The sequence below is a fragment of the Symphalangus syndactylus genome, chromosome 10 (genome assembly GCF_028878055.3).
Source record: "Symphalangus syndactylus isolate Jambi chromosome 10, NHGRI_mSymSyn1-v2.1_pri, whole genome shotgun sequence".
Lineage (NCBI taxonomy): Eukaryota > Metazoa > Chordata > Mammalia > Primates > Hylobatidae > Symphalangus > Symphalangus syndactylus.
The window spans coordinates 126612988-126623617 of NC_072432.2; the positions used below are offsets into that span (position 1 = coordinate 126612988).

Consider the following 10630-nt stretch of genomic DNA (forward strand, 5'->3'; position numbering starts at 1 on the left):
GTGACTTAGGAAAAAAAAAAAAAAAGAGAAATAAAGATAATTCTAGCTTACTAAATTTAGGTTGTGGAAAAAGTCCAAAATGAGAATGTTCACTGGGTAATTGTGCAAGAAATGTTCATATGTGTGATAAGGGAAGGGTATTCTACCCACCTGATGCTTGCCTCTGCCCCCCAACCTCTCTTCTGTTTTGCCTCGACGTACAACATACAATTTATCAAGCTTAAAAGTTAAATGAGGGCCAGGTGTGGTGACTCACACTAGTAATCCCAGCACTTTGGGAGGCCGAGGCAGGTGAATTGCTTGAGCCCAGCCTGGGCGACATGGCAAGACCTTGTCTCTATAAAAAATAAAAAAAAATTAGCTGGGTGTGTACAAACCTGTAGTCCCAGCTACTTGGGAGGCTGAGGTGTGAGGATCACCTGAGCCCAGAAGGTCGAGGCTGCAGTGAGCCATGACTGTGCCACTGCACTCCAGAGCCTGCGTGACAGAGTGAGACCCTATGTTACTCTGTTCTCATGCTGCTTTGAAGAAATACCCGAGACTGTGTTATTTATAAAGGAAAGAGGTTTAATTGACTCACAGTTCTGCACTGCTGGGGAGGCCTCAGGAAACTTAGAATCATGGCAAGAGGCAAAGGAGAAGCAGGCACCTTCTTCACAGGACAGCAGGACGGACAGAGTGAGTGCAAGCATGGGAAACGCCAGAAGCTTAAATAACCATCAGATCTCGTGAGACTCACTATCATGAGAACAGCATGGGGGAACCACCCCCATGATCCAATTACCTCCACTTGGTCCTGCCCTTGACACTTGGGGATTATGGGGATTATAGGGGTTACAATTTAAGATGAGATTTTAGGTGGGGGAGCAGCCAAACCATATCAGATCGTGTCTCAAAAAAAAAAAAAAAAGCTAAGTGAGGCGGCAGTCAACTCTTTGCCACTGCCATCACATTTTAAATATGAAATGGGCTGTGTGTGGTGGCTCACGGCTATAATCCCAGCACTTTGGGGGGCCAAGATGGGTGGATCACCTGAGGTCAGGAGTTCGAGACCAGCCTGGCCAACATGATGAAACCCTGTCTCTACTAAAAATACAAAAATAAGCTGAGTGTGATGGCAGGTGCCTGTAATCCCAGCTACTCAGGAGGCTGTGGTAGGAGAATCGCTTGAATCCAAGAGGCGGAGGTTGCAGTGAGCTGAGATCGTGCCATTGTACTCCAGCCTGGGTGACAAGAGTGAAACTCCGTCCCCACCATGCCAAATAAATAAATAAATACATAAATATGAAATGATTTCATACCTGAGTTATTCCTTTTTTTTTTTTTTTTTTTTTTTGAGACAGGGTCTCACTCTTTTGCCCAGGCTGGAGTGCAGTGGTGTGATCATAGCTCACTTTTAGGCTCAACCTCCTGCGCTAAATCAGTTCTCCCATCTCAGCCTCCTGTGTAGCTGGGTCCATGGGCCCACCACACCCAGCTCACCTTTGTTTAAATTTTTTGCAGGCATGGGGGTCTCACTATGTTGCTCAGGCTGGTCTCAAACTCCTGGGCTCAGGTGATCCTCCCACCTTGGCCTCCAAAAATGCTGGGATTACAGTCAGGAGCCACCACACCTGGCCACATACCTGAGTTATTCCTGAAACCACCCTGAAGTCAGAGCTACTCTTCAAAAATCTGTCAGCAAGTTCTCTGCTCATCTTCATATTCAAGGCGGATTTCTAGTCATCCTCAGTTAACTCACAAAAAGAGAAGCTAGCACCACAAGTTACTATAAGAAGCTTACTGGTATCTGCTTTGAAATGCATTTTTTTTTTTTTTTTTTCTGACAGGGTCTCTCGCTTTCACCCAGTGTCTGGGCCTTTGACACTTCAGTAAGCTTCCTGCACCCCACATTAGGCATGAGGGGTTACAGATAGGGGCAGGGGCCAGAAAAGGTGCCCGGGAGACCAGCAGCTTAGTGGTTAAATGGTGTGTACAGAAGGATGGCTGGGCAGTGTTGATCTGTGTGACTGTGAGGTACATGAATATTTATGGAAAGAAAGACAGCATTGCAGACAGGGTATGGATTTCCCATGATCTCAGAAGGTTGACAGCTCAGCATCAATTTAATGGGAGGAAAACTGTAATTTCTAGAATGTCTGAGTTTGCAATGGAGATTCATGCTTACAACATAATACCGATGACCACCAACTTGCTTGTCTCTTGGTCTTTGTCCCTCCAGATTTAAAAATACTCTTTCAATTTCTTCCTCATGGCAGCATATATATATATATATATGCTGGGGTCTCACTATAGTGCCCAGACTGGTCTCAAACTCCTGGGCTCAAGCGATCCTCCTGTCTCAGCCTCCCAAAGTGCTGGGATTACAGGTGTAAACCACTGTACCTGGCCCCTCATGGCACTTTTTACAGCCTCTCGGTTTTTCTGCTATGTAAAATGAGAGTAAAGGAATCCAATAGAAATTTGGTCAATATTGAAGGCAGAAAGGACTTCTTCCTGGCATGTTATAATTGTGCTATTGCATTTTGGATTCGTTTTGATTTTTTTCTGCCTTATGACCAACTTGACATCCACTGTGCTTCCAAATAAATTTCTCCTACACTTAAGCAAATCTAGTTTTTTCTTCATTTGTGTTGGTATTTGATGGCCACCTTCACATTGCATCAAAGTCGCCATGGATTCTATTCCTGTCTTTGAGGATATCAGCATCATCTTGAGAAATAATAGACATATATAAGTAAACATTCAGAAACTCAGAGCTGGTTGCTGTGGGGGCTTAAACCACCATTTGGGTGTACTCTTAGTAATCTGTGTATCCTTTGAACTATTCATGATCATCGTGGCCCATCAGAAGGGTTTTGCAATGGCTTGGCATTCTCAGCCATGATAGAGACTAAACTGAGATGAAGGGGGAAAAAAAAAAGAGGAAAGAAAGGAAGAGGGAGAAAAAATGAATGGGAGAAGAGACGAGATTGATAAGAAAGAAGTTCTGATCCCAGTGTGCAATGGCTGCAAACAGCAGCTTTCTTGGTGGTGTACATGGCCTGTTTCTTGTATGGGTTGCTCTATGGGTCCTTGGAGACAGGCCTTTCAAATGTGTGTTCATGTCTCTGACCTTGCACTACCCCGATGTAGGCTCCAAACAGGCATTCAAGGTGCCTTTGGAAAGCCCCAGGGCACTGTGGCCAGGGTTCACATTGGCCAAGTTAAGTCCATCTGCACCAAGCTGCAGAACAAGGAGCATGTGATTGAGGCACCATGCAGGGCCAAGTTCAAGTTCCCCGGCCGCCAGAAGATCCACATCTCCAAGAAGTGGGGCTTTACCAAGTTCAATGTGGATGAATGTGAAGACATGGTGGCTGAGAAGCAGCTCATCCCAGATGGCTGCAGGGTCAAGGACATCCCCAATCATGGCCCTCTGGACAAGTGGCAGGTCTGGCACTGGTGAGGGCTTCCACTGCACTGCTCCCCACCCCCCACCTTTTTTTTTTTGAGACAAAGCCTCCCTGTGTTGTCCAGGTTGGAATGCAATGGCGCGGTCTCGGTTCACTGCAACCCCCGCCTCCCAGGTTCAAGCGATTCTCCTGCCTCAGCCTCCCAAGTAGCTGGGATTACAGGCGCCTGCCACCACGCCCCGCTAACTTTTTGTATTTTTAGTAGAGACGGGGTTTCACCATGTTGGCCAGGCTGGTCTTCAGCTCCTGACCTCGTGATCTGCCCGTGTTGGCCTCCCAAAGTGCTGGGATTGCAGGTGTCACTGCACCCGGCCTCTGCCCCCTCTTAATACCCACCAATAAATGCTACTTCCTGTCCACGTAAAGAAAAAGAAAGAAAGAAGTGCTCATGTTTAGCACCAGAGAGGTGCCGAAGATGGGGAAGAGTGCTCAGTAGCCATCAAAAGCATCTTCTAGTACTCCTGGCGCTCTCCCTCCTCTACAGAGCACATGCCCTGGTTTCTTTTCTTCTTTTATTTATTTATTTATTTTTGAGACGGAGTCTCACCCTGTCTCCCAGGCTAGAGTGCAGTGGCGCGATCTTGGCTCACTACAACCTCTGCCTCCCAGGTTCCAACGATTCTCTTGCCTCAGCCTCCCAAGTAGCTGGGATTACAGATGCCCACCACCACGCCCAGCTAATTTTTGTATTTTTAGTAGAGACGGGGCTTCACCATGTTGGCCAGGCTGGTCTTGAACTCCTGACCTTGTGATCCACCTGCCTCAGCCTCCCAAAGTGCTGGGATTACAGGCATGAGCCACCGTGTTTCTTACTGAGACTTTCACATGGGAACGGAATAGGAAGCTGTGCCCATGCACAAAAGTGACATTGGTCAGGTCCTCCTTGCTTCCCTGGCTGACTAGTTTATTAGAAAAGGAATTAAATGGGCATGATTTTAAAAATAAGATAAGTAGGAATCCAGTGCTGACTGGGGTGTCATAAACAGCTTGATTTTTTTTCCATGAATGGCACAGGCCACACATGCCTGCATTACTGGTCAGTCTGTCCTTGTCTCTAATTTGATCACATCTGTCCCTCTGAACCTGTGCATATGGCTTCAACAGAAGACACCCTCTGAGTGAGTCAAAGGCATGCAGGATATTACTCTGACACCCGCAAAGATGGAAGAGGGTGGTAGAATGGAAGGCAGAGGTTGGGTCCTACCTTAGTGGGGAAAACATGCAAAACTGGGGAAACATAAGAACCCCAGGTGAGAATGGGAAAAGCCCTGTCGAGGGATAGGTGGCAGAAGAAAGAACTGATGGGAGGGGCCGGGCACGGTGGCTCACGCCTGTAATCCCAGCACTTTGGGAGGCTGAGGCAGGTGGATCACTTGAGGTCAGGAGTTGGAGACCAGCCTGGCCAACATGGTGAAACCCCGTCCCTACTGAAAATACAAAAATTAGCTGGGCATGGTAGTGAGCGCCTGTAATTTCAGCTACTTGGGAGGCTGAGGCAGGAGAACTGCTTGAACCTGAGAGGCGGAGGTTGCAGTGAGCTGAGATCGTGCCACTGCACTCCAGCCTGGGTGACAGAGCCAGGTCCTGTCTTTAAACAAAAACAAAAAACTGATGGGAGGGAATAAGGAGGAATGGGAGGGCACAGTCCTTGAAGAGACCCATTGTTTCAGTCTATCAGTCAGGAGTTTTCATATTCTCATCCACGCTGCAATTACCCATTTCATAAATTCTGCTTCAACATAGATTCCTTATTAGCTCGGTATGGCTGTGGGTGCCTGTAATCCCAGCTACTTGGGAGGCTAGGGCAGGAGAATCACTTGAACCCAGGAGGTGGAGTTTGCAGTGAACCGAGACCGTGCCATTGCACTCCAGCTGGGCAACGAGAACGAAACTCCATCTCAAAAAAAAAAAAAAAAAAGAAACAATCAAACAAACATAGATTTCTTTAAAAGAACTAATCCACTGTGGAGTTAAAAAAACAACAAACGGCTGGGTGCGGTGGCTCACGCCTGTAATCCCAGCACTTTGGGAGGCCAAGACAGGCAGATCATGAGGTCAGGAGATCGAGACCATCCTGGCTAACATGGTGAAACCCTGTCTCTGCTAAAAATACAAAAAATTAGCTGGGCGTGGTGGCGGACGCCTGTAGTCTCAGCTACTTGGGAGGCTGAGACAGAAGAATGGCGTGAACCCAGGAAGCGGAGCTTGCAGTGAACCGAGATCACACCACTGCACTCCACCCTGGGTGATGAAGCGAGACTCCATCTCAAAAAGAAAAAAAAAAAAAAAAAAAATCTCATAGAAGTAGAGAGTAGAATGATAGATACCAGAGGCTGGGAAAGGTATGTGTGGGGAGTGTAAAGAGAGGTTGATTAATGGAGACAAACATGTAGTTAGACAGAAGGAGTAAGTCTTAATATCCCACAGGAGAGTAGGATGATTCAAGTTAGCAACGATATATTGTATATTTCAAAATAGCCAGAGGAGAGGGCTTGAAATGTTTCCATACATTGAAGTGGTAAATACTCGAGGTGATGGATACCCTGAATACCCTGGCTTGATCATTACACATTCTGTACAGGCAAAGATATCACATGTACCCCCAAAACACGTACAAATAGTATAAAAAGAAAACTCACACCCTATGGCCCTAGATAATGACAAGCACACAAATCACTTGACAATTTTCTGGGGTTTTTGTCTTCCTGGACTGCATCAGTCCAGGCATTAATAGCACCTGCGCTTTCTTTGCAGAGAGCAATCTGCTTCTGAAGCTACATGGGGCAGCAAAGCCAATATATTTTTTTTTTTTTCTTTTCTTTTTTGAGACGGAGTCTTGCTCTGTCGCCCAGGCTGGAGTGCAGTGGCGCGATCTCGGCTCACTGCAAGCTCCGCCTCCCGGGTTCACGCCATTCTCCTGCCTCAGCCTCCCGAGTAGCTGGGACTACAGGCGCCCGCCATCATGCCCGGCTAATTTTTTTTTTTGCATTTTTAGTAGAGACGGGGTTTCACCGTGGTCTCGATCTCCTGACCTCGTGATCCGCCCGCCTCGGCCTCCCAAAGTGCTGGGATTACAAGCGTGAGCCACCGCGCCCGGCCCAAAGCCAATATTGAACTTAGATCCATACAACCTGGGTTTTTGCCTGGACTCTGATGCTTATTATCTGTGTAGTCACAAGTAAGCCGTTGCTTTTCTCAACGTTCTTTCCTAATCCGAAACTCACAGGGATATATATGGCAGCGGGGGCAGGGCAGGGGGAAGCAGGAAATGCATTTTGTGAAACAACTTGGTGGGTAAATGCTTATCATCTTTGACTGATTGGTGTTTGTTTGCCACAGATAAGATCATTGTAGTTGGAATTCTGGTACCTATGATTATCACCCAGCTTCCTTCAGTTTTTTACCTTTTTATTTTCATTTATTTATTTTTTTAAGACTGCATGCAGTGGTGCAATCTTGGCTCACTGGAACCTCTGCTTCCCGGGTTCAAGCGATTCTCCTGCGTCAGCCTCCCCAGTAGCTGGGATTACATGCACCCGCCACCATGTCTGGCTAATTTTTTATTTTTAGTAGAAATGGGGTTTCATGTTGGCAGGCTGGTCTCAAACTTCTGACCTCAAGTGATCTACCTGCCTTGGCCTCCCAAAGTGCTGGGATTACAGGCGTGAGCCACCGTGCTCGGCCCAGTTTTTTACACATTGAAACACATTCACGGTACAAATTACCCTTCAGTAATGAGAATAGAACTAAATATACTGTAGCTGCCCATGGTTATCTCATGAACAGAGAGGAAAATTATGTGCTTAGCTCCCAAATGGTGCCCAAATTTTTTTTTTTCTTTTTGAGACAGAGCCTCACTCTGTCTCCCAGGCTAGAGTGCAATGGTGTGAAGTTGAATCACTGCAAACGATTCAATGGTATGAATTTGAATCACTGCCTCCCAGACTCAAGCGATTCTCCTGCCTCAGTCTCCTGAGTAACTGGGATTACAGGCGCCCGCCACCACGCCTAACTAATTTTTTGTATTTTAAGTAGAGACAGGGTTTTGCCATGTTGGCTAGGCTGGTCTCGAACCCCTGACCTCATGATCCACTCACCTCGGCGTCCTAAAGTGCTGGGATTACAGGCCTGAGCCACTGTGCCTGGCCCAATGGTGCCCAAATTTTTAAAAAGCCCAACCTAAAGAAACTTCAGAATTCTCACTCTATCAAGTCCCAGGTGTCTGGCCCCACCCAAGACTTCTCTTCTGCAGCCTTTGCCCACCTCAACTTTATTCTCTACAGTTTGCACTCTCTGGTACCCAACAAGCTGTTAGTCCTGTGTGAGTTTGCCCACACTGCTCTCAAGACTCAGATATCATATCCCAGCAGGTACTCTTGCAGTTTTCACAGCAGTGGTGCTAAGGGTCTCTCTGCCATACAAGCCGCCTCACCTAAAATACACTGCTTACACTGTTTTATGAGACAGGAGCTATCCTATCTCAGCACCTGGCCCAGGTAGTAGGTTCTTTAGAAACACTGAACTGAGTCACAAGACCACACTAATGACTACAAGTTGATTCATGATTATTTAACTTGTTTTCAGCTGCTGCCAAATCGTATCTGATCAGCTAAACAATATCCAGCTTTCCCTTCTTGGTGCTCCGTCATGGCATTCTACCTAACTGTATGGAAGCACTAGAAATAATACAAGGAAGTTTTTCCCCTGTCCTCTTGACTTCAGGGCATTGCTTTTCAAATTTGTGAACACAGACAATTTAGTGCTAATATTTTAATCAAAATTGGCTGGGCATGGTGGCTTATGACTGTAATCCCAGCACTTTGGGAGGCTGAGGTGGGCAGATCGCCTGAGGTTCAGGAGTTAGAGACCTGCCTGGCCAACATGGTGAAACCCCGTGTCTACTAAAAATGCAAAAATTAGCCAGGCATGGAATCCTAGCTACTCAGGAGGCTGAGGCAGGAGAATCACTTGAACCTGGGAGGTGGGGGTTGCAGTGAGCCAAGATCGCACCACTACACTCCAGCCTGCGTGACATAGTAAGACTGTCTCAAAAAAAAGAAAAATAAATCAGAATGATGCTAATCTGATGAATTCAACACCGATAAATTTTCCTTAAGAGGAAGGGGAGATGGTTGAGGCAGGAAAGTTGAAGCCAACCTACTGATCATGCTTTCCCTATCTGATCCCAGCAATGCATCTACCATGAGGCTGCAGCAGGAGCTGGAGGGAAGGCTCTGTGTCTTGCTTAGGAAACGCATTTTATTTCCCACATTAAACCAAGCTGGGGGGTGCTGGGAGATGATGCAGCACCCCCCAACAAAGAAAGGATCAGGCCCCATAGGGTTGGCAGCAGCAAGCTGGAGCTGGTGGCTTCAAGGAAGAGCAGGGGTTACCTCTCTGTGAGGGAAAAATAGGTGATAAGAACAGGTGTACCCTTGAGCAAAGAATTCCATCAAGACAGGTATCAACAACCGCACCAGGACTGCCAGGTGCCCCAGCCGCACCTTGGGGTTGCCCAGCATGAGCACACACTGTGCTGACTGCCTCCATGGCCCAACCACAGGGGTGAGAAGGCATCGCACCTACCCGTGGGGCCTGGCACCTCTGGGTGCATGGGCATATCCTGCTTACCTATGACACCAGAACAGTATACTTACTCAGCAAACACTCTGTGTCAACACACAGGGGCAATATAGGCCCAGCTGCTCCATGCTTATTATGGTCACGAAAATCATTCCCAACATTTTTACTTTTTTTTGAGAGTCTCACTGTGGCTGAGGCTGGAGTGCAGTGGTGCAATCTCGGCTCAGTGCAACCTCTGCCTCTCAAGTTCAAGCAATTCTCGTGCCTCAGCCTCCCAAGTAGCTGGGGTTACAGGGGCGCACCACCATGCCCAGCTAATTTTCCTATTTTTAGTAGAGACATGGTTTTGCCATGTTGGCTAGGCTGGTCTCAAACTCCTGATCTCAAGTGATCTGCCTGCCTCGGCCTCCCCAAGTGCTGGTATTACAGGCCATTCCCAACACTCTTAACGCACTTTGCATGCCCCCTACTGACTCAGTGCTTCCTTGGGACATGGACAGAACAAAGCTGGAGGGCATGGATGCAAGGTCTGCGTGCACATAGGACCATAAAGCATCACCATGCAACATTGCTAGAGGTGGCAGAAATTGTCAGCAATTGTAGCTACTAGCTAAGAAAAAATAAGAGGCCTGGGCACAGTGGCTCACCCCTGTAATCCTAACACTTTGGGAGGCTGAGGTGGGCAGATCACTTGAGCCCAGCAGTTTGAGGCCAGCCTGGGCAACACAGTGAGACCCCATCTTTACAAAAAATAAAAAACCCAGCTGGGCATGGTGGCGTGTGCCTGTGGTCCTAGCTGCTTGGAGGCTGAGGTGGGAAGATTGCTTGAGCCCAGGAGTTTGAGGCCACCGTGAACTATGATTGTGCCACTGCACTCCAGTGACACTGGGTGACAGAGTGAAACCTTGTCTCAAGAAAAATAAAAATAAAAAAATAAGGGGGTGGGCACGGTGGCTCACGCCTGTAATCCCAGCACTTTGGGAGGCTGAGGCAGGTGGATCACTTGATGCCAGAAGTTCAAGACCAGCCTGGCCAACATCATAAAACCCTGTCTCTATTAAATACACAAAAAATTAGCTGGGTGTGGTGGCGCATGCCTGTAGTCCCAGCTACTCGTGAGGCGAAGGCAGGAGAATCACTTGAAGCCAGGCGGTGGAGGTTGCAGTGAACCGGGATTGCACCACTGCACTCCAGAGACACTGTCACCACAAAACAAAAAAAGAGATCAAAGCCTCTATGGTAGCAATCTTTATGGTATAACTAAAAGGTCGACCTTTTTAGTTGTGACTAGTTGTGTTAAGGGCACTGACAATTGCTTGAATTACAAGTAGAATTCTTAGTTTAAAGTCTTAGTCGATGGAATGCTGTGATTGAAAATATCAACTTCCTTTAAAAATATGCTGGAAATCAGACGGAGCCTGGTTTAGCAAGGTCTTGATGTACCTTGGTGTTAATCCTAACATATATTGTTCAGGTAATAACCTAAGATCGATTTTTGTTCCTAAGGATTAGGAACTTTTAGGCTGAGTGCAGTGGCTCACATCTGTAATCCTAGCACTGTGGTGGCTGAGGTGGGAGGATTGCCTGAGCCA

General features: G+C 47.2%; 1 protein-coding gene and 1 pseudogene across 1 annotated transcript; both read left to right on the plus strand.

Moving 5' to 3' along the window:
* The first annotated feature begins 2774 nt into the window (after positions 1–2774).
* LOC129491495 (large ribosomal subunit protein uL16-like) lies at positions 2775–3713 on the plus strand. The gene has a single exon (XM_055295938.2). It carries the CDS (start codon positions 2951–2953, stop codon positions 3446–3448), a length of 498 nt encoding a protein of 165 aa, XP_055151913.1. The 5' UTR covers positions 2775–2950; the 3' UTR covers positions 3449–3713.
* Positions 2990–3087, plus strand: LOC129492414 (uncharacterized; annotated as a pseudogene).
* Positions 3714–10630: the final 6917 nt, after the last annotated feature.

Coding starts and splice junctions, on each gene's coding strand:
- LOC129491495 (XM_055295938.2), top strand. CDS start 2,951: ATGAATGGGAGAAGAGACGAGATTGATAAGAAAGAAGTTCTGATCCCA.